This window comes from Battus philenor, unplaced genomic scaffold, assembly GCF_028537555.1.
Source record: "Battus philenor isolate CCGP_79_NKW_IND1 unplaced genomic scaffold, ilBatPhil1.0.hap1 SCAF_26, whole genome shotgun sequence".
Classification (NCBI taxonomy): Eukaryota; Metazoa; Arthropoda; class Insecta; order Lepidoptera; family Papilionidae; genus Battus; species Battus philenor.
Window position 1 is genome coordinate 11,767,563 of NW_027181689.1, and position 24,503 is coordinate 11,792,065.

A 24,503-nucleotide genomic window follows, 5' to 3' on the forward strand; every position below is an offset into this window, starting at 1 on the left:
AATAAAACGCCTCGCTCCTCTCCCCCCCGCGCCCCGCCCGCCCCCGCAGACAACGGGAAACGGGGCGCCGGTCGCTCCCGGCCGCCCCGCTAAGTCTAATCCTCGCCGCCCTACTTGCACGCGTAAGGACACTGGACGTCGATGCAGCTAATGCAATTGACGGCCGCTGGACGCAGGGCCCCGGCTAATGCAATAATTGTCTCTAGGCGCGCGCGCGACCGCCGGGGCAAGGTGCCTTGTCTTACACCAATATACGATATGCGCGGTGTGCCATAAATCAATGTCAAGTCAAATAAGTTTACTTATGAGCGATATCAGATTTAAAAAAGCATGCACCTCATTTTTATGGCCATCCGAAGGCGCTAGATGAAGGCCACCACCAGTGGACGGCCTATTGCTGAACGACTTGAATTATTACTTTTAAAAAAGTAAATAAATTTAATGCAGCATGTGATGTTATCGCTGCTTCACGCTACCTCCAGAAATTTATATATAATATTCTGTTACGATAGAGAATATTTCATGTAATAGCCTGAATTTAAATGTATACAGCACTTGTCACAACAAAATGGTAATCACTTACATCCGACTCTATAAAATTTATAGACCTAATTAATTTTCTTAGATTCGCCGCTATCAGCCATTTTCAGCTTGACGTTGATTTATTGGACACTGAATTAGAAGCGCCACGTGACGGCTCGTGCAGCCGCAACGCAGCGGCGCTAGCGCAGCGCACTGCGCTCCGTCCATTCCGCACCGTCGGCGGCGAGCGCATACAACGCATTACGCTATACACTCTCCGAATGATTTTAGGCTAAAAGCTTCTGAGGTCGAAGCGGGCCCGCCGAACTATTTCGCAACTCTACGCGTCGCACGGGTTCAATGCATTGGAGCGATTTAATCAATTCTATTGCTCTATGACATACACAAACGCAGTGAAAGCCTAGCTGTAAAAACTGAGAGCAATATCTCGTAATCGTAAAGCGCAAATTGGAATCTCGGCCGGCACTGATTTTGTATCAACTGGATTAAAAATAAAAATAGGAGAAAAGCTCCTGCGAGAAAGTTCCTGCGGCTCGAAGAGAATGCCGGAGAAGTCCAACCGCCCCTCGGGATGTGCTTTGATACATTACTGAAAGACAATGTATCTTGTACAGATAAAGAATTTGCGAAACAAGAGTGATAATCACCAAGCCGCATGGTGGCTGCGCGATAAATTACCCACACCCACGCAATGAGAGTAGTTTTATCTCAACATTGGGATCAAATAATATACAAACGGCGTTGGGTAGGCGGTCCACTAGGCAGAGCGACGACATATTTAAGGGACTCGGGACATCGCTGGACGCGGGCAGCGCGCGTTCTGCGATCGAGGCGATCATTGGTGGAGGCTGTTCCCGAGTGCCACAGGAAGAGCGCTAACCGTTTTTAATCAGTCTTAGTTTGTCCTTACAAATAATAACACTTGTAGACTGAGCACCTGCTCTACACCAATCGGTTTGACAGTTTTATTAGAGCAACAAATCCATTGGTTGTCAGGCCGCGCGCAGGGACGCCCGCATGCTGTACGACGACCGAGTTAACAACCAATGACAACAAGCCTTCAGAACGCAAACGGGCCTTGGGCGCACGCATACGGACGCGCATCTCGTCACCTCCGCTCTCCCCATTATTTTTGCTTTTTTTTTCGAACAATGGGCGCGATAAGACGCGGCGTCACTAATTCGGGCGCGGGGTTAATGACCGTGGTCCTTTTTCATTTTCCCCAAAGCTCGGCTCGACGCATGTGGCGTTTTGCCGAGGGCACGGGGGAATAATAATAATACGTTCTCGCGTGGCGCGGGAGGGTAGGCGGCTGCGACTGATGGTCAACTTCATGCAACATCAACATTTCCCAAATTCAGCGTGTGACCACTTGTTGTTGACCACCAATACGCACGGTCGGTTCTTTTGTGTTTGATGTTATTTTTAGCTTGTTGCCGCAACAACATTCGAGTGTTACGCAGGGCCGCGGTCTACAAACGCTGACACATTCCGGCAGCTCCAGGAAGCCGCCGTATCGCAGTACACATCACACACTGGCAGCGAAATACCGAGAACATGAAATGCTTCGTCGATGTTCCAATTCGCACCTCAGCAATTACAATTTTCATTGAGTCACTTTAGATTCTCGTCGAATTGTTTGTTTTAATTATCATTCAGTTTGATCTTGGATCTGTTGTGAAGGTCACCAGAAGAATGATATATATAGATAAGGTTCATTTGCAGAACTAGAAACAGATTTACTACTATTGTCTCGGATGAAGGTAATGCTGTTGGCCCCGGGCGCTTTTACAGCTTAATCGGAACAGAGTTCACGAAACGGAAAGGTCCGTGAACTATTTAAAATTTAAAACACGACTTCGTATTTCCGCTTGCGCGACGTTTGTGTATTGTGTAATGAATAAGAGTGCACGGTTTGGAAGGCAGCGAGAACCGCCCGGCTATCTAAGGATACTGATTCTAGTTCGGATCGCCCTCGCTGTTCGCGGAGGCGAGGGCGGGCGGTCGCCCCCGTAAACAGATTCAGCTCTCATGTAGTTGCTTCTTTCAACTTAAAACTGCAAGGGTTCCAAATGCGTCACGATCTAAGAAGCGCCCGAAATGAAATTGGTTTTAGTGTTTTTGCAGGTCGTGGTCTCATAAACTACTTAAGTTCATTGCATGAACTGTCGTCACGTACATTAATAATGATGCATTTTGCCATTTCATTTTCTAATATAAAATTTTCGGAGGAGTGCACACTTGTACTCCTTATTGAGACATTAATTATTGGTCCATTTGACCCTGTTTGATTGACCGATAAGAGCTTAGCAATTTTACAGCACGCTTACATGGCGCTGTTTAGCAGAGTTTCCTGCTAAAACTGTCTGCAGAGTGAGAGACCTGATATCGGTGTTCGCGAGACGAGACCGCGACTCGGGATTTGACTCACAGGCCAGCAGCGGGCGCGGGAGCTGTGCTCCAGGTGCCTCCCTACGATCTCTTGGTTGTACACGCACTGCGTCGTAACGTAAACTTACAAGAAATTCACCTTTTTTGATCACTAATTCATTATTACCCGAATTTTCTTATAAAAATGTCGCTACGTCACTAAGCGGCATTGGATGTACTGTTTTCTCCAAAATTATAAACACGTAAGATTTGAAACTAAAGATATGAAACTCGAGTATTAGTACTATTCACCGAATTAAAATGGTCTCACAGATAAAAATGCTGAAAGTAACCTGGAGGAGCGTGCGGCGTGTGACGTGCGCGCGACTTACCCGTTCTCGTCCTTGATCTTCTTCTTGCGGCCGCGCTTCTTGGGCTGCGCGAGCGCCAGGGGGTGCGGCGCGTGCGCGTGCAGGTGTGGGTGCGAGTGCGCGTGCGGCAGCGCGTGCTCGTGCAAGTGCTGCGGCGCGCCCAGCATGGCGCACATGGCCTCCTCCTCCACGAAGGAATAGGGGTCGTCGCACTCGCGCTTGGCGACGTAGGCGTCGTCGTCGCGCTTGTGCGGCGCGTAGTGCAGCGCGGGGTGCTGGCTCATGTCGTAGGGCGCGTCGGGCTCGCGCTTGTAGTACGGCTCGGGGTACTTGGGGAAGGGGAAGTGCTGGTAGGGCTCCGGGTCGGGCGGCGGCGGCTCGTAGCGGTACGCGGGCTCGGGGAAGCGCGCCAGCAGCGGCTCGTACGCCGGCTCGGGCGGCGGCGAGCGCGCGGCGGCCGGCGAGCCCTCCGCGCTGGACGCCTTGCGCCGCGCCGCCTCGCCGCTGTTGCTCGTCTCGTACCCGTCGTCTTGGCTCTCCGCCGGCTTTGGCTTCTCCTCGCCCTCCTCCCTGCGACAACAACGTCAACGTTAGCTAACACACACACAGCACAGGACACAGGTACGGTTACTCCTTAGTTACAACAAATACAATGACGCGTCGCGATCCCGGTATTTTAATCTGCCGCGTGCCGTGGTTAAGGAGAGTACTCCTCGTGCTATTATACATCTGATTGTTAACGTTAGCAAATAGTTGTATATCCCACAATACGTCTAGTGTTAGATCCGGGCCGACCCCGCCGTCGCCGCTCGGTGCGCTACGGCCTTAAGCCCCGGCCGCAGCGCACCGAGCGGCGCGGACTGCGTCGACAATTTATTGCAGCCGTCTCGTAAGCCGCAGCGCGCGCGGGAGTTATTTATTTGTCGCGCGGCTCCTGCGACAGCCACGAGCCCGCGGTGACGCCGTGCGGCAAGCACATACTAAACCTGTAGTACTTCACGCGGTACAAACGTCTAATCATGCAGTTTCACCATTGAGTTAAATGCCGATCAAAATTAAAGTGTTTCAGGATAGCATTGCCAAAATACGCGTAAACTATGTAACATATTCGAGCATTATATTTAGCGGCATTACGGAAAGGTAACCACTATTTACTTTATTATCATCGTTTCAGCTTATAGAGGCCCTCGGCGAGGCAAAGACCCCAGGGATGGCCACGATGACCAAGCTTCCCGCGACTTCACTGTAAGATCGCTCCATCTGATGCGGGTTGACCTACGCCGCGTCTAACAGCCCACTGCCACTACAGACGAGCAATCATTCGAGTGACTTATTACTATAGTGTGTTAGGTAGGTAAGCGTCGGTACGAAGCGAACCCGAGGAGACATTAGTATTCTCATATACATAGAACAGATAAATAATTTCATAATATTTTGTTCGCTTCAGTTTAAATTCGTTTATTCATTTGTCCGCAAAAATCAAATTTTACACATATTAACAATTAACCTGTATAAAATGATCACTGTAAAATATGTAACAATTTTTTCCTTTTCTTTTGGAACGCGACAAGCCGACTATCTCAGACAGTACAAAGTCTGCAGGAACAGATAGTCAACATTAACTAATTGTTGTATGCAGCGATACGTATTTTGTAAACGCTTCTTTTCAGTACATTTGCAGTATTGCATTATTGTTTTTCTAACGATTGGTTTTTGTACAGTGAGTACAATATATTCATTGACAGCAAACGATATATACATTGAACTTATTAAAATTTTAAGACACGTGCATTTTGTAGATTTAATGAATACCCCTTAATATATATCCTATGCGAGGAAGATAGTTTAGGAAACAGTAGGGCATCAGTCGCTCAATACGGACTCGAAAAGAATAATTCTGTCGGCAAGAGGCGATGCGGAAAGGTTTGCGTTTTGCTGGATAACGTGACGGTCGGGGCGCAACGACCGGCGCACGCGCACGCACGCCGCTGCGCCCCGGGGCGACGCGCCGAGTGGATTCCTCCCAAGATTCCGGAGGCCGGGCGTGCGGACGCTGCGCAAAACAGCAAATGCCCCGGCGTGGGCGTGTCCGCCCGCATCGCCGACTCTACCTACCTACCGATTCGTACATAGGTTATTCGATAAAACACTATGGATAAGTTAACTATTTTTTGCACTTGAAAAGTGCTTTGGTACATAACACAAACAACTCATAAAGCCAGCATGGTCACTCATAAAGCCGAACCCGTTTTAGTTGTTTTACGCACCGGCCGCCGTGCCAGCCGCTGGTTATATCCGCGAGACCGAGTCCGTGCTGCGCTGTTCCAACTGCGTTTGTAGAAGTAATTGTAGTAAGCGACAAGAACAAGAAAAAGAGAAAAACTAAACGCACGTCAACGCGTTGTTACTTTTTTATTATCATCTCGGTTGACGAATAACGCCTTTGCGATGTCTTTGCTTTGGTTTTTCGATGCACTTGCTATGGTTGTCCGAGAAGTCACAACAGGATAAAGGAGATCTCGTCGTGTATACAGGTATGATTAGCATAAGGACAAGAGAACTTGTCCGCGCCGCGTGAGCGACGGATGCACATAAAACACATTTTTGTCTTATCGTCTAAATCCAAGTTTTAATCCAATGTTAGTTCAGGGAAAGAAGTTGTGCACTTTGTAATAACCACAAAATGCACAATTTGTAACTGACGCTCTCCGGCGAATACATGTTTTGAGGCACCTCTGTACCGGTGTGTTTCTGTGTTGCGCTGTACGTGACTGTGCACAACTGTAAGTGATTGAACCGCGGTTATACATGGCCGTGCTCCACGTTAAGTACAATAGATGTACGTGAGTGCAGCGGTCAGTCTGCGCGGTGGCTGCGCGGTGTTTTGTCGCGGTGCTGCGGATCGCAGCGTGTCGTTTGCGCTTTCGCGGTAGATAAGGGGCCTGCGACGACACAGGTGAGATTAGTCACCTGTCAGCGCAAACAGGTTTCACTTGAGGCTACAGGCGACGCGTGTGTGCGTGTGCGCGTGTGTGCGTGCGCGCGCGCGTGTGCGTGTGCGGGCCTGCGAAGGCCGCGCGTCGCCTGACGCAACGCGGCCGCTATAAATAACGCGCAAGCCTTTGACGACGCTTCCGTTGACTGCCCGCACGCACTGAATAAAACAATGCAATCTCTTCGCAAAATAAATTTTATTATTACATTTTAGTATACAATCATCAAACTTTTAAAGAAGATAGTACATCCGGAATTAGTGCAAACGCACCATGACTTTATAAAATATATACAACAAAATTTCATGTCTTATCACTTCCCCGCGGCGGGCGTATCACTTGTCAAACTGCAATTCCTTTATTTTCTTTCTTCGGGCCGGCGCTGGCAGGCGCTGTGTTTTGTAGACGTATATATTAAATAGGAAGTGTGGAATCTGTGTACCCCACGTACGGCGTGTCTGTCACGTCGCGCGTAATATTATGTCAATGGCACTAGAGCCGATCGGGAAGCGCGGCAGCCGGCAGAGACCTCCGCGCCGCATCCAGCCATTGACAGCGTTCCCCCGGCTGGGCACGCCGCCTAATTAACCCTCCCAGCGAGCAATTACGGTGACGAGGCGCGCCGCTCTTGCGTGGCGGGGTACATGAAGGGGGTGCGCGGGGGCATCGGTGCGGGGGTTTTATGGGCCAAATGCAGCTTCCGGTTAATGACACGTGAATACAAATCGCAGGGAAACGCGTGCTCGTGTCGCGCCTCGGCGAACGAGCTGACAGTACGCCCCCTCCCCTCCCCTCCGAGCCCGCCTGCCAGTGCTACGGAACCAAACTAGACTCACGAGAGATGTGACCTACGATCATAGTTCATTCGAGGGCGTGTGATCCTTACATCGCCTCCATATCGAATTGCATCTCCGAACGGGTCGTTACGGCGAAACACTACAGCCTCCGCTGTACAATAGACAGTGAGGCCGCAACGCTTCTGAAATTTGTGCGACCGAGTTAACGGATGAAGATTATGTATAACTAAGTTCATGGGAACCTGTATGTGAGTAGACGCGGAGATGTTGAATGTTTCACGGAGTAGTTGCTGCTTGCCCGCGTCTCCGGCGGAAACCAGCCCCGCAAAGGGTACACGCTCAATAGTTTGTTAACATTCTCTACAGTCAACCTTGAGAGAATGAAAAAAAGGAGATTGCTATAACATGTACAATTTAACGATTAAGTTTAGTAACGTTATCGTATATTGATACGCACAAAACCAATCGACGCACGGCAGGCATGCAGGCAGGCAGGCAGGCACGTGGCCGTGCGTCCCCGCGCGACCGTCAATTCAAACAGTTAATGCTAATGATGTTATAAATCTCGCGAGCGCTCACCGCACTCGAACGTTGTTTTTGTACCACGACGCCAGACTGATTTATGTACTTATCGCAGCGAAGAGTTTCTGGTATTTGATACAAGATGGCGTTCGAGACGCTGTCACGTCGTACGATGCAGATAGATGGCGTTAGCGGTCGCTTGCCTCGTGCTATAGTTCACCGATACGCTGTAACCATCTACCAACCCAAGGCTCTAAACTAGTCAGGTGTAGGTGATGCTTTGGAAACCGTACCATGTTTATACGGGCACAGTTTTACCTGAACCTAACGTAAGAATCCTCACCTAAGGAAAACGGTAGGACGTCGATAAGGCTTCTCGCATTCGTACGGCGGGGCATAAGACGAAGTGTCAGGGTGGGCTCGCCGTCAACTTGGAGCGATGGCCGTGTCTGCAACGTTGCCTCAGCCCGGCGGCGGTCGGCGGCGGTCGGCGGGCGGCGCGTAAATTAGGTTTTATCGCGGCGGCCGACTTTTATTGCACCTGCGGGACGGGCCCGGTCGCCGCGCGCCGACCATTTGCGGACTCTTAGATTTTGCACACGAATTAATGCCTCTGTACTAAAGCAATCGTAAATCGCACTATGGCTTCCTATAATCTGCATCAAACGTGTACTTGATATTGCAAGCAAGACGGGCGGCCATTTGGAGAAACTGATTGTTACCGGGAAAGCAGAAGTGAGATTATGTGGATGCAGCCCAATATGGTGGTCCAGTTAGATACGCTCATGAGATTACGATGTCGTACAGTTTGCCAATAGATAGATCGACGATGACTTCACACAGCGGAAACTAGTCATAGGTCACGACCTTCAGAATTGAGGAATACGTGAGAAGAAAAAGATTTTACAGACATTGTCTGCACAGAGTACGAAAAAATATACTACACGACGGAGAGTAGGGACGAAAATATAAAAAAAATGGACTACAAATATATAAAAACGATATTTCTCTGATAGGAAGCCAATAGCTAGCGCAGCTCTTGCTCAGTGCAGCGAGCGATTTGAAAATGAATAACGCGGTGACCTTCTGTGTTTCACGTACATAAGATTGCATTAAAACGCGGCAAGTATTTGCCGAGACTCCGGAACTCACTGCCGACTGCTAACAAAGGACTTATGTACTTAAATAATGCACACTAAACATCTTGAAATTTAAACTCGGTTCATTGCGATACGCGCCCTGAGCAGGTCGCCGCCAGCAGAAACAGTTTGGGAGGTTTTCTCCTTAAGAGGCCGTTGCACAGCGAGGATATTGGGAGAAGTCAATCTTTCCCTCGGGATATACATTGGCATAGTATTGAAAGACACAGCTGGGAATTCTTGAGAAAATTTACAGAGACGGCGGACCTTCCATAAGGACAGGAAACGATCACCGTGGGATTTTAATGTGCAGAAATCCCACATAACCTTGTCTCTCCTCTGGAGTGCAGAGTGTCTTGTGTCTGTCCAGAACACTTAAAGCCCCGAAACAGAAAAAGGCGGTCCGAGGTATATTTTAATAAAAGTTTCTTGTTTTGTTTTTCAGTCCGCCATGTCTCTCTTATAGTGGTATTTCGCACGTACACATTTCGTGATCCGCCGTAAAACTTGACGATTCTTGCCCATCGCTGTAGTGTGGACAAAGGGTGTTAAAAAAGTTTCTGATAAAAAAGAACGCGTGACACTGCTCGTTGCCGCTAACAAACATCACATTTACCTCTACATACAGTGCACGTGTACCGAATAATACATTAATGAAGTAACCGCTACAGAATACGTTAAAGAAACAAATACAAGAATTTATTTGTATCGGGTCTTCTTTTAGCGAGCCCCCAATCGTTCCTGAAACTGTTCACTTCAACATGTCCATGTTTGTCTTACTGGAAGGTAACCAGGGATAGTTTAGAGGAAAAGATGCACAGACTTGTTTGACTTACGATGGCATTCAACCTGTCCTTTTTCATTTTTGTTTTAATTACACTTTATTAAAATATTACTATAGCGATATTTAAAGTGTAACATATTACCACTGACCTATATATTTTAAGGGAAATTAAATTTATAAAATGTATTTTATAATAATTCACATTGAAAGTTTAAGTATGCATTGTTACTAATATAATAACCTAAAAAAAACAATTTTGTTTTTTTAGACAAAACCAGACTAACAAAAAATTTTAAATTCCGTTTTTTTTAATTTAACATTAAGTGTTATTATTTAAGAACCAGTTCTATCCGATACATTTAAAAGTAAATAGTAGATGGAGACTACTAGACGGAAGTCTACAGGCGATGCGTATTGCCTGTTGCAGTCAGTTGTAGAGTATTATTATGATCATAAAATTGTCAGTACGCCCACACGCGCGCGCGAATGTTAATTTGTTTATTTATTTTAAGGTCCTCCAGCACACTGCACATTAATTTAACACAACTGTAGTACGGGCAAATACACTGTGACGCAAGAAGTAAACAACATTGATGAAAATGTGAACGTGCAATTAATTTATCTCCAGCATTGTAATTATGAAGAAAACAACAAGAAAATACATATAATTACGATGTACCCGCGCAGCAACACCTGACAAACAAACTGAACAAAACAAAACTAAGTTCGAGAGCTCACGGAGGAGCCTCGGCTTAGGGTCGCTACGTACCACTAATTCTTAAAAATTTGGAGCTCGGGTACGTTTCAGCGAAAAGGTATGGAATGATCTTAAATAAAAGTAACAAACTACAATTACACACAATTACACATACAAAACAATGAATATGTCAAAAATAAACATTTATTAATAAAAAGAATTGGTGTGGTTGCGGTATCAAACATAGTTCACGCAACGAACCTCCATCGGATGATCAGTGGAAAGATCAGTGTGTAAATGTGTCTAGTCCAGTGTAGTGTAATAGGGTCTGCAGGCTTTGGCGTTAGTCAGCTACGTGTGCGATATAGTTATTCCCAGCTTTTGGACATAAAGTAAAACGTGGTGTGTCAGGCGCGGGGTGTGTCAGTATCGAGCAGCGCGCGAGCTCCATTCATATCGCGAGCTGAATTATCGTCGCCGCGGACGCGTAGTAAACAAAGCGCGCGCCCCGCACATCATACGACTCGATTGAGAGCTGCCGATCGCACGCAGCCGTCGCGCCGCGGATACCTCGCTGTCGCAATAAAAACTTGTTACAGATGACCGGCAGCGATCATCAAATTAGGTGACTGAAAGTGGAGGTACCCTTGCAAGCGATTAGTACCGGGGCGTCGTTGTCGCTCAAACACCATTCGACTGGCATTGCGAAAGTGTATCGTGTTGTGCGAGTGAAGGCGGCATACACTAAGAGTGTAGCGTCCGTAGGATTCCTGCACAGTTGACCAAAGAATCGCGACTCGACTACCGTGTTTATATTGTAGTCGTTAAACAAAACAGTTTTAAAGTTTACTCGCGTTGAGTAAGGTTACGTCAAGAACATTAATAAAATACGATATCATAACACGTGTTACGTTTTATTGCCGTCCGATACGTAATGCAAAGTGAAATGAACTCAAAGGTTGAAGGTGACGGAATTGATTTCGTAATCATGTTTGGTTTGATGCGACACGTGCTTTTTAAACAGATGCAACAAGCTTCTGTCTCTTTTTGCTGCCGGATTATCAGTGAATTATAGTGACTTTAAACATGGAAAATCTCTTTTTTCCGCGTTTCATCTTCCATTTCATCTATTTGTACTGCCATTTAAAGATGAAAAGCGTTTGAGTTCAGTTTTCTCGCGGCGGACAGACGAACACATCCCTGGCAGCATAATACGACGTGTGTTACGAAACTGTTGTGCTGTCAGGAATATGTGAGCACTGCTGCGGATTGCTACAACGACTTCAAGGAATGGTTACTCTACTTCAACTTCCCGGGACCAACGCGAGTCTGGTCGGCGGAGAGAACACATGTGATACTTTGATGATATTTTATAAAAAGAATTTTGTAAAATTACTTGTTTCAATACGATTAAACGCTGGTCCCTGCACGTAGACCATCAAATCTGAAATAGACAGCTCTACAGGTGACGGTGTGGAGTTGTTTATTTTTGCAATATTTCTCTATTTATAAGCTTCAAACTGACAATAATCAAGCAATAATCAGAAAAGATCGCCGTGATGACCTAGCGATCTTCCGGGACCTTAACTACGTCATCGGTGAGGTGGTGGTGGTGTCGTTTCTACTTCGACTTCGCAGCGAGACTCCGCGTCTAAGACTTACGTCGCCGCTTGACACTTCTTACATTCAATTTTATTTAGATTAGCGACTTGAGAGCGTCGCCCCGGAATCAATGATTATAGTAGAACTAACCTAACTTAATCCGTATAAATATTTGATCTATTGTCTGACAAAAAAAATTGTCACCCCGGGTTATGACTGTCTACCAAATATCATTTGAAATGATGTCGGTTAAGAGTTTTTTTTTTTCTTTTTGGACCGGACTCTTGACCTCTCTCTGACCCACTGACTCTCTTTGACCCAAATGTCATTTGCAGACTCCGCGGGGCAAGACCTCTTCCAAGGTAGCGAAGCTCGAAGCCTCTGGGGGGAACCTCGGCTCGAGCCGCTACATGCGACTATTTTCCCGGATTTTGACTTATCAAATGCGTATGTAAGATATATATATATAGAGTATGAAAAGGACCAATATTTAGCCACTTCCGCACATGCAGTGGTGCGGCAAACAATGCGAATCACCACCCGCCACCGTCATATTATTCAACACGCGCTTCACCTCTTCACGGGGCATCCTCAGGAGCCACGCTACACCGCATACGTATTTGTCGGCGGGCTGGCGGGCGGTGCATTTTATTGCACGACTACCACTGCATGTGCGGAAGTGGCTAAATATTGGTCCTTTTCTTACTTAGGATGGACTTGTGCGAGGTAACGCCTGATTCCATTAAATATATATAGAGTATGCTCTAATTTGAAAGAATAGTTTAGATATATTTCCGTTATGTGCAGCATAAAGTTTGACTGCTTTGTTCTTCCGTCTACATATGATGTGACATCAGCTCGACACGTGCAGCGTATAGGTTGTCAGCGTGCCTGGGGTTTGCACGCGCAGCTCCAACATCGCGCTGGTTCTTTATGATTAATACTTTAAGCACATGAATCATCCGCCGCAGCAGCGGGTTTTTCCTTGACGTTTTGTCGGGCGGCGCAGTGAGCTTGCGCTTACGCCGATGCAATGGTGGAAACTTTTCAAAAACTTGAGAGTAATATTTATCTTAAATTTTGCTATAAAAAATGAAGGCAAATAATATTTATGCCGTCACTATTAGATATAGACTTCATCCATAGATTTCCAACAGGAGCGTGCGGTCGACGGTCCAGGGTCTTTCGTCCATGTCCTTCGGTACGCTTGCTAGTTTACCAACTCCTCGGTACTCGAACAAACCGGAACCGCATTATTCACGAGTTTTATAACCGTGACCATTAACAACAATAATATTTCACAAATCGATCGCATTCGAAGTCTCCAAATAGTTAGCGAGGTAAGGTTTCACTGTGTAGACAACGTTGGGCAACGCAGAGGCGAGCGCGCGCCGCGCGTGCAATCGATACGCGGCCCCACGCACACACGCTCTGCAGCCACCACTGCGCCCCCGAAACTAACTCCAAGATGAAACAACTTCTAACCGTGAATATCGCTCAAGTACTATACAATTGTCAAAAAATGACTATTACATTACATTATATGCTATAATATGAGCACAATTAATAGAGCTCAAGCAGGCTCAAAACTCGAGAACAACTTCATCAGTTCAGCAGCTTTCGTTAGGACACAACGAAAGATCGCGTGGACAGCGACAACGAGAACTATTGCAAACAACATAACATAAACAATACTTTCCCACACAAACCATTAAATGACACCGATAGCACCGCCTCGGCATAAACTGTTAAACTTTAATTTGTTATCAATATTATTGTATTATTTTAAAATGCATCTTACAAATGCAAAAATAAATAATGAAATGGTAAATTAAAACAACCGCCAAGACCTATCAAACATTTGACGTCAATAAGAACTAGAAAAATTCATATCAAGATGTAAACTACATAGAAGCATCCGCCGAAGCTATTCAAGAGCTCGGCGGCCTCCCAATCCGATAAAACAGTAGAATGTCTCATCCGAGCCGAGGCTCTCCCGCCCACGAGCCAAGCTACTTTAAATGAGGCAAAGAAAGAACCTGCGAAACCTCCCAATGCCATTTGGGCAGCGGTGACAGTCCGGCCCGAAAAGAAAATTCCATAACATCATAATAAAAACATAAATCATTATCGAAGCGTTGCGATATCATTAAGACACGAAGTCAATGAGAAATACGTTTTTTAATGAACTGCAACAGGCTGACAACTTTCGACCTTTTGGCAGAATGAAGCCTGTCAAGGCTATGTAAGGTAATTTCTTTCGATAGATAATAAATTAATTATTTGCGTTCTCATCTGTTCGCCGTCTCGATGTCATTTATTCATTCATCTGTTGTTATTCACAAAATTTTTGACTCCTTTCATTTTTTCCTAATCCTTTCATTCATCACCTAACTTTCGTCGTCTTCTCACCAGAACACTACAGGTGTACATTTTGTTCCGTTTTGCTTTATTTTTGTTTCTTTTCATTTTTTTTTGCATGTACATTCTTTGTAATTTAAAATTTGCTTTTCTACTTTCGCACTACATTTACCACAGATTTAAGTATTTATTTTGAGTAGTCTTTCATACTTTTGTTTATTTTTGTCTACTTGTTCCATTTAATGGTCTCTTCTGACCCTTCTGCAGTACTGTAGGAAGGTCCTGCGACACTCCTCGTCGTCACAAGTGACGCGGTGTTCCTCGACGGTATTGTTAAGGTAGTCGTGAGACAGGATGCGTGCCGTTTGACACCGGCGCTGTTAAGAATCAATGCGGTGGGCAACGCCTAGCACCGGATGTGCTATCGCTGAAATGATTACAATGATTCATTAAAGACAAAGAACTACTGTACATTTATTTATTCAGCTTTAAAACTTTCAAGAGAACTCTTAATGATCGACGACTTTTATTCGATCTATTTTACTTTTGACTTAACTCTGCTACGCAGAGTGTTACAGGTGCGCAGAAGAAAGGAGATCCATAACAACACAGATTTGTACCTATACAGTTTATCAGGTACAGCCTAAATGAAATCAATATAATCAGGCTGCCAAGGATTCTTATCATTCAAATGTTTGTTTATTGCATAATAACCTTTTTCTGTCAATTTACTTTTAAAATGCGGTATCAATTTTGCAGTGTCGTCTGTCATACATTGAATTAGTAAGTATGCATGGCAGGTATAAAGAAATGGAATAATTTGTTAAAATGACTACGTGATGTCATCACTGGGTGCGCACATGCCTTAGCTGAAGACACTTGTTATTCTTATCAGTAGCAAGTACCAACGCGGCACGCATTTGCTCTCCCTGCGAGCGAAGTCGGGCCACGCCGAGAATGCACCACTTGCCCATGTAACCACCGCCGCCCGGGACTACAGTGTACATTCACTCGCCGTCCATTGGACTATGTCGTCGTTGTAGGAACCGTCTCCTCGTCATAGCGTGGAGCGTTCGCTCAAGTGACCTTAGAACTTGGCAGCCTCGCAACCCGGATAGCCGGTTTAAAAACCTGAACTGCTGCTCTCAAACTTGAGGAGTCCCAAAAGTTTTAAAAACCGGGGACGTGTCACAGCAGCGCCTGACCGCTCACGACTACGCACTCGAGTGCTTTTCTTGCAAAGACAAACACCTGTACGTGCTCTGACTGCATCGCCTGCGGCTACTATTTGTGGTAATAAATTATAAGTACACTCTCATTACTTCACTGAAATTATGTGACTTAGTCGCAAACGAATATTTACGGAACTCGGAGCGGAAGCGACGGAAGTGGCAACGCGGCGCGGCACGGTTTTATATCCTTTGCTTATCTTTTATACAGGCGAGCGGGGACGAGCGGGGACGAGCGGGTGCAGACAGCGGCGCCGGACGCCTCGTCCTGTCCGCCTACCAAATTGTCTATATACAATATACAACTTTGAATGAAACGTAACCCTCACTAACAGTTCTTCAATATATTTTCGTTTCCATGCAAGCTATTAAATTCAGTTTTCCCGAAGCGGTCGCCCTGAGCGCTGCGGCCGCACGCCCCTCCCCCCGCGCCTCGCGTCCGCCCCCGCGCGCCGGACCGGACGTGACGCGCCGGGTGGCGGGGAAAGGTGGCCAGCGATTGCTATCGGAGTCGGCTGACGTGAGCTAGTTCTTTTCGAGCCCTTTCTACATGGCACAGTTGCCGCGCGGCGTTGCGCGCACGTTTGGACGTAATCGACTGCAGGTTCAAATGTGTAAATGTCACGACATCCCCACCGATACCTGCCGGACTATATCTTTTTGTCCGCCATACCCAATCCAGTTTACATAGCGTCGATGGTGAGGCTTATTGAACTACATTCGGTATTTATTCAGATTGTACTCCGAGCTACCGGCGTTCTTTCCCCGGGGCGCACCGATTCTCAATATAATTTAAAGAATCGGCGTAGTTTCATATCAGCTAACCTTGGGAAGGACAACATAAAGTGATTTTATGTTTAAAATGTTCGGAGAGCGAAGGTTTAGTCAATAACCCCACATAACCGTCCCTTGCCCAGAAAGCAGGGTACCTTGTGCACAGCCGAGTAACTTTTCCTCGAAAGTAACAAATCAACCGCCACGCGTACCGTGTGTTCGAACGAAATTGGTGAGCGCGGCGCTGTCGGAGCGGCCCACCAAAATCGAAAGTAGGCGCGCGTCGGCGGCGGCCGACCTTTAGCGGCGGCTTAGCCCTGAGCCGCGCGCTGTCTGCGCGGACGCAGCCACGTGCGGCCACGTGCGACCACGTGCGGCCGCTGCACCGAGTCGACTTTTCGCGTTGCCTCTATAAATCACGGTGTTCTTTAGCCAGGGCGGCTCCTAGTCGTATGCACTCGGTAAAACAATCATGATTGTGGAGGTTCCATCTCCCTCTGTCCGAGTGACTACGCGCGCACAAATTCATGGGGCGGTTCCGCGACAAGTCGCACGATGCGTCCATCGCAAATCTGGGCGACCTTTGGATGTCGAGCCGTTCACTTTACCATGAACAACTAGTCTCTCCATATCGTCGCCAAGGTGTTCAAATATACGAGAGTGAAAGATTGCCGAAAGGCGTCGCTTGATCTTGATCTTAACATAAATACGAGTATATAAAAACAGCCGACGTCGTCCTGCAATCCGCGTGCATTACAATTGAATGTAAGCTCGTTTGTCGTTCAGTTCAGCTATGCGAGCTCCTGCGGCGTCACCCCGGCGCGCCCACAACGTTGACCAATTTTTTTAAAATTCATTCGCGATTAGATCCTGCGAACGCAAAAAGAACAGTCGACCAATTACAAATCACAATAGCGCGCAGTCGCAATCGGGAAGTGCGTTTGCGGACTCTTCGCAGCTGATGTGCTTTTTGTGTTGACACTTTCAGAGTCGCACGACGCTTAGTACCGGCGCACTGTATACATCACGGCCCTTATTGACGAATGGCATGGTCGTGTCGAGCCTGTGCGCCCTCTGCAACACTTTGCGCGCGCGCCGACATGAAATTAATCTTCCGACAGAGTAATCTCTTAAATCAAATTCAGAATAAACAGTAGCCTCTTTACTTGTTTCGTTTTCCAGTTCACTGACGAAGGAATTATCAGAGCAATATTTTACAACAGCCACTGTAAGACAGAGCATGTGAAGCGTAAAAGGAATCAACTGAAAAACTAAATTTATACCAATTTGTGAGGTCCCTGCTCGTTCGTGCTCCACGCGAGGCGGGGCGGACCAGAGCTCACCTAAAACGGGAATCATATACAAAAAAAATATTTGATACATCGCTGATTAATTCAAATTTCTTCTAGCATGGCAAAATAAATTTTTGTACCTTACATGTATAAAGATTTTATTGGGTATGATAATAGGATAGAATTGTTGCAGTTTCACGTGGATTACTGAATAAATAATTTATTTTTATATTCGACCAGCACCAGGCACCCCTTGCAGACGTCTCAGACATTAGCTCTTATTACTGATGCCACGCGATACCCGCCGATTGAAAAAACGTACACGTCTCACTGAAACAAGGTTTCCTACATTCAGCCCGCGCGCGTGTTCTTCCGGGCAGACGTATTCGAATTTTAAAACTGTATTTTATCATTTTCTCACGTCAACCGTTTTAATAAGGAGCCCGAGTTGCTCATGGGACGATAATAATTAAAAAAAAATAGTAGAATAAACATTGCATTTAGGATCATACGGAAATTGTTGAGGCACGGAAGGTTTGAACGTGAAAAAGATAAAAGGAAAGTACAAGAATAGAAGGTTACGTAAACCATCGAGGAATGCTTAGGTATGGCCGTCAGGAAAATTGCAAGAATTCGTTACAAACTGCTCGGCTGTGTTCAAATAAACGAAACTGTGCATATAATAAAAATGTATCTACAGATAATGTTTGAAAATTCTAGTCAGTGCAACGCGCAGTGATCTCGTGTCTATAGTTAGCTCGTATTCGGACCGGCGAAGGCACTCAAAAACCAATGGCTTTACCCAAAGATCGCGGCGGTGCCCGCGCGCGGTAACGTCCTGCAAACCTAACTGTTGTCGGTCAACCAGTGGGTAGCCTACAATGAATAAAAACAAATAAGCAATAGAATTCTGCATTGTGCATCTACACGCGTAACGAAATATTGTAATGTTATACAATTTGTGCGGCCTCGGTGCAACGCTGCACGGCGGCAGTGTGTCTCTGAAGCGAACGAGTGGACAGCTCGATGCGAAATGTTTCCAATTGAACAGGGCCCTCGATCTTGTCTGCGACGACAGTCAGACGGTCTGCTTGAAAAGCTCGCTTCCGTTGCTTTTGCTGCAGAACTACTCAACTCTTTGACATCAATCGAATGACTTCTCTATCCGTTCTAGAGTTAGTGAGGGAACATGTGGCACTCGCATTGACATTTCCGATGAAAAAGGTCAGCCGGGATCGATGCTTCTAGAAGCTTCAAGTTTACAAATTATCTTGTTGGTATCGTCCAACTCCCCAATTTCTGTGTGTTATCGAGTATTTCTTAGAAGAAAATCCATTTTATAATAACCGTCTCGCCACATTTGAACGAAATTACGTCGTCACTCTCATTCGTCGTTCGTTTCAAATTTATTAAGCCGGGTCATAAATAAAGCCCATAACTTTCAGTTTCAAAAATGTCGAAAGCGAAATCACTGTTGATGCTTTTTAATTTCATCGAAACTATAAAAGCGGGACTCGGAAAATCTTCACTTGGTTGGATTACTCCAAGGTAAACTTATTATATGGGGAATTAAAAAACCCAAGCTGCAACAAACACCCCCCCCCCCCACTAATGATTTATTCACTTTTCACATTTATTATTAACATTACAACAAACGAGGGCTCTACTAGGTGCCGTTGATGGTTAGAGGCCAACACGACTCTTGTAAGATTTTTTCCCAAAAGCGGCAGCTCCTCCTCTATATGTACCTATCACGGCCAATAACTGTTCGCTTCTACGGACCAAACATTGTCATAGAGTGACGACAGAAGCAGTCGCCAGGGAAATCCATAACGCTAGCCAGATGCTAATAAACGTGAATGAAAGAATATGAGAGTTGGACTCAGTACCGTATATCATCTAGTGACTTGGTGGCGCGGCGGCGCGTGCACGGAGCGTGCGACATGGAGGTCACCGCGAATAAAGCTGGCCGCACTACCTGACGACGGCTCCGTCCGCAGCGCTCTCGACCGTGTCGCGTGGGATCCGAACAAACAAATACACGAAGGAAAAAACTCAAGGTGAGTTTTCGCGGTGAGTGCAAGGCACACACGTGCGCGCACGATATTAAGATCTCTTATCTGTACACTTCGCGCTTCGTGCCGGTGCGGCGAGCAGGCACCGGCGCGCGGGCGAAGCAAGATGCGTGCACGGCATGCAAGTGCCCCACGACGCCGATGAACAGATTGTTTTGGGGCAGCTGTGCAGAAGTGCGAGGAAGGCTCGCTCAGCATTATTATATTTTCAAAACATTGTCGCCGCGTTTTTCAATGCGGCAGCTGCTTAAATAAAACTATATTTTTTAAAATATTTGTTATCACAGCTCACCTTAGTACCTTTTGCAATTTTCGCTTCAACTTTTTACGAACAGAATATTTTTTTTTTTCTTTTAATACTTAATGAAAGGTAAATATTTATGATCTAGTTTCATGTATCAATAGTACTTTTAGATAATAAAGGAATAAGTCGAAGGAGGCGCGGAACCCAGATGACCTGCCCGCTTGTGCACTTTTTGTTCGATCAAAAGAAAACATAACTAGGTTTTTTAGACGAAGAGCATATACATCACACTCGTACAATGCGGTTTGTGAGGAAATAAGCTAGTACAGTCACGTGGATGGTGGCTAACGAATGTTGCAAATTTAACGAACTAAAATTCAATATTAACGGGGAAGTAGACCTGTACGCTCGTGTTTGCGACGGCCGAGAACGTTCGAGAAGGCAGCAGCACTCTGCCGCCGGCACTCGATGAACGTCGCGACATCCCTCTTACACAAAAACAACGGCTGAAGGAAACTGTTACAACTCGAGTTGCGGGGTTTCGCGGAACTTTTCGCAGACGCGCGGGGCCGCGTGGGGGCGCGTGGAGTCGCGGGGCGGACGTGGGGCGGCCGGGCGGCGCGGAAGGGGAGAAAGATTTCTCAACTCCAACAAATTATAAGAGCAAACTTTTGTTAGGTAACGCCGGTATTTCTATATCGCATTTACTGGGTCAATGTCCCGCGGCGGCGGCTCTTTCAAGTACGGCAACAGATGGAGCGCGCGCCCCGCCGCGGCAGCACGCCGTCCGGCGCTCCCTGTGCTCGGTGACCTGATGCTATCATGCCTGGTGGGCGGAGGTCGGGCACCGAGCTCGCAGCGCACCTGAACACTGGGTTCTTGAAACGCGGCATTCATACCAAACACTCACACGGTGATGAGTAAGCCTTAAAAGATTACACTTATCTGGACAACTAGTGCAATTACAAGAGAGTTCACTAAACAACAACAAAAAACCTAAATAAACGGGAAGAATTTTTAAGTGATAATAAAGCTTGCCAATGAATTGCTCTATTATTGTACAAAGGATATTGTAAAAATGACCACAAAAAATTCCATTGGAATTTATTGTGGACTTTAGGCGTGTTTGGAACTCTCATAGTTTTAAGTTGAAAAATGCCATTCTATGGAAAGTTCAATCTTATTGCTGTCTGAATTGAAATTGGGCTGTGCTGACATTCTCATGCTGCTCACTAGTGGTCAGTGGACGTGATCCTGTGTGAATTATAATATGAATGAATGATTAGGCGACAGGCTCCAACCTCCTCCAATTCTATCAGCAGAGCCTTGATAATATTTACGCATTTCCTTAGATATCCATCATTATTAAATCGGTGGATACAAATAGAGCTATGACATTGTCAATGGAAAATTGCAGAGCGTTCCCACCGCGTTTCGTTGCGCGTATTTGAATATATTACATTTAATTTAAATGTTACGTATAATTTTCCAAAAATAATTCTGATACCATTCGAAATATTCACGCTCTCTAAGAAAAAGTTAATGAAGTAGACAAGGGCAAATATACGAACCGTTTTGAAGTCATACGCGTCACAGTCGGCTCCCAATAAACAAGGATGCGTGCGTGTGTTATTTAATGCCTCCAAAGTTTGGCTCCCGATCTCCAGGACAAGTCATCGGCTGCGTGACAAACCTTGTTTAGGTTTATACCAGCCAAATTTTTTAACTATGGATTCTTTGTGCGTCTCCAAACTCTGTTGAACTATCATTGATATTTTTGTCGGAGTAGAGTTCGTAAATGCCTTGGGTAGATTGTAATAAATTTGTGATCTCTGCTATCGAGACGAGTAGGGTAGGTGGGGCAGCCCTAAACTAGGTGGTGATGAATGTTTATTATAACATCATTGGAGCGCACGAGCGCCGCCGTGTCCACGCCTTTTCCACAGAAAGCCCCGCGCTAGACCCGAACAAAAGGCTATTCCAAACCAAACAAAATACACGGACTGGATTCCCAGAACGCGCTTATTCGCTTATTCGCGCCTGCGTTGCTGCGGGCAGACACTTTCGTATTGTCTGTTGTATCTTTCGTCAACATTAAATATTTTTCAGCCCGTGGAGAGGTTTTCGCGGTATTTTTTCACGCGTTAAAAGCCCGTGATCTCTCGTGCCTCAATTTTCTTTAAATTTATCTCTCTCGATAATGCCCGTGTTTTATAGCGATAAGCTCTCTTCGTCACAGTTCTATTTAACCCTAATAAGGCCTCCTTCAGCAAACCTCGAATCGTTACAAATTACGTGGTAATTATATACACAAACATTTGTATTATTAGTTTTGTGGGTGATGAAAGACAACGGTCGGCGTACAACTGAAGTACCACATCACAATAACCACGACTCATTTTTTATGCATCCCGTTCGCAAATGGAATAAAAACAATTGAAAATTAAAAGGGTCATAAAAGTTCCTCATTCAAATATCTCTACACTGTGTCCGAAATATAATTTAGATGATATACAAACGGACTTATGACAACGTGGCACGTAGGTTTAATACATATTATGTCATGTTCTTAATTTGTTTGATTTAAATCTAGGAAATGAACCGGTAACATCAGCTTTATTGGATTAAATTCGTTTATTCCGGTCGTCTAGTTGCACCCGTCGCAAGCTGGGGTTGTCTTGTTGGAGAAAGGAATTTAATTCAACGACCAACTTTCGTTAGACCTGTAAACCTTGTCCAACACACATTTGCAGATTCCGCGGGCACCACAGGACAGGGCATTGAGGGCACTTAGCCTATAGCCTCTTTTTAGGTAACGAAGCCCGAAGCTCCCTGCGAGCCTCGCCTCGGACCGCCACATACTACAGCTTATATACAACTACATACCATTTTCCCTTCGTCACGTAACGACCTCTTGCTCCATGACAGGCAAGCAAATTTGCACGACTTGCGTGCTTTTCCTACAAACACTTTATCTTTCATGTAATGAAAAGGCTTCAATTGTATTTTAATAACGTTGCCTTTGTACATTAACGCTTGTACTTTTAATTTTTTTTTAAATACGATGCAGTGGGAATGTGGTATAAACCGTGGAAGTAGTTATTTTAATCAAAATTAATGAATTCGCCGGCCTGCTACGCGTCGCCATAAACTAACGTGACGTCCGGTGTACGGGCCGAGTCAGACTGGTGTCTGAACGAGTGCAGCGAGGTGCGGGAGTTCCCCGCGGCGCTACTGCACTTGCTTTACGCTAATATCGATCAAATGATTTAATGTCTTAAAAGTTATAATTTTCGACAATCAATTTTAATGTACCATTCAAAAACTAACATTAATGATATCATTTCAAAATCTTTAAAGAAAACAGTAAAAAAATTATAGTGTTATATATATGAATCAGTTATTTTCTGTCTGTACAGTGGACGAACATGTTATGATAATTCCTATATTACATGAGAAATACTTAGTTTACTTTAACTAAGCAAAGAGGCGCAGGTAGGCCACACCAGGTGGAGCGACGACATAGTCAAGGTCGCTGCTGCAAGTCGCCGGACGCGGGCGGCGCAGGAGCGGTCATCGCGGCGATCTTTGGGCTTTGAGCGTTCATCAGCTGAAATAGACTTCTGTAGACAATATTTGATCACTGACAGTCGACCGTGTGGGGTCCCGGCTGCGTTTATCATTCCGATTTAGTACCTCCAAATTCGGGGAGGCTCGGTCAAATCGAATGCTATCTTAAGATAATAATGTTATCGTGTGACATTTCACAAGGACAAGCCGTCTGTGTTTCAGCTCTATCCATAGAGAATCCTTTATAGTGAGCACTTGTGGTCATGAGAAGTATGCCGGAAAAGCCTAATTTTGTAACAATAAGAATAAGATTGAGCTACCCTACGACGCCATTTTTCAACTTAAGGCTCCGATGGTCGCAGTATCCTTTGCGTTAAACCGACGCTTATCAGTGACGGGCGAATGAAGGTAAAGCAGTCGCCGTCAGTTGTTATTTCACGCAAAAACAAAAAAATAAGCAAACAGCGAACTTATATAAGTTGAGAGCGAAAGGCGGTGACGGTGCAGTTTTAATGTAACGCAACTAACGCCACAACATCCAACTATTCAAACGACGCCCGTGCATTAATTAATTGTTTCAGTTGCAGTTTTCTGTTCGCTTCTTCATGAACGTTTATAATAAGCATATCGAATACGAAGCTGGAGGGTGCTACGGGTACACACTTCTAGAAAGTTCTATGTAAAAAAGCAGCTTCGCGGGTCAACTCCTGTAGAGCGCAGGCCTTAGTGTCCGTGTCACGTCAAACCGTTGGATAATTGTGGTTTTTAACTCAGTAACATATTAAAAAAATATAAAGTTCATTAATACTTTTTTGTGTTTTGGACCCGTGTAGTCATTATTTAAGAGCAGAAAAATAAAAGTTATAACTTTGTTTCGTTTTTTTTTTTATATGAATTACAAACGACCTCGTTCTAATGCAGCGTCGGCAGTGTGGGCAGCGTGGGACGGATACCGAGGCGAAGGCACCTTGGCGGCAAATTGACACACCGTACACCGTGCTGACATTTGAGGCAGATCCGCCGAAGTCACCTAAGAGCTCGATGGGGTACCAATCCGGAAAAACTGAAGTATGTGGCTGCCTGAGCCGAGGCTCCCCCGGAGTCACCCGAGCTTTGCTAGTTTGAAAAGAGATTTATGCT

At 45.6% G+C, this 24,503-nt stretch overlaps 1 protein-coding gene across 3 annotated transcripts in view; it reads right to left on the reverse strand.

Annotated features, from left to right (window-relative positions):
* Positions 1–24,503, reverse strand: part of Tdg (Thymine DNA glycosylase) — a 68,397-nt gene that overhangs the window by 20,592 nt on the left and 23,302 nt on the right. For all 3 annotated transcript variants that reach the window (XM_068768726.1, XM_068768725.1, XM_068768724.1), the window contains exon 2: positions 3,306–3,854. In XM_068768726.1, coding sequence (XP_068624827.1) covers positions 3,306–3,854 — 549 coding nt within the window. The remainder of the gene's footprint in view (positions 1–3,305; positions 3,855–24,503) is intronic.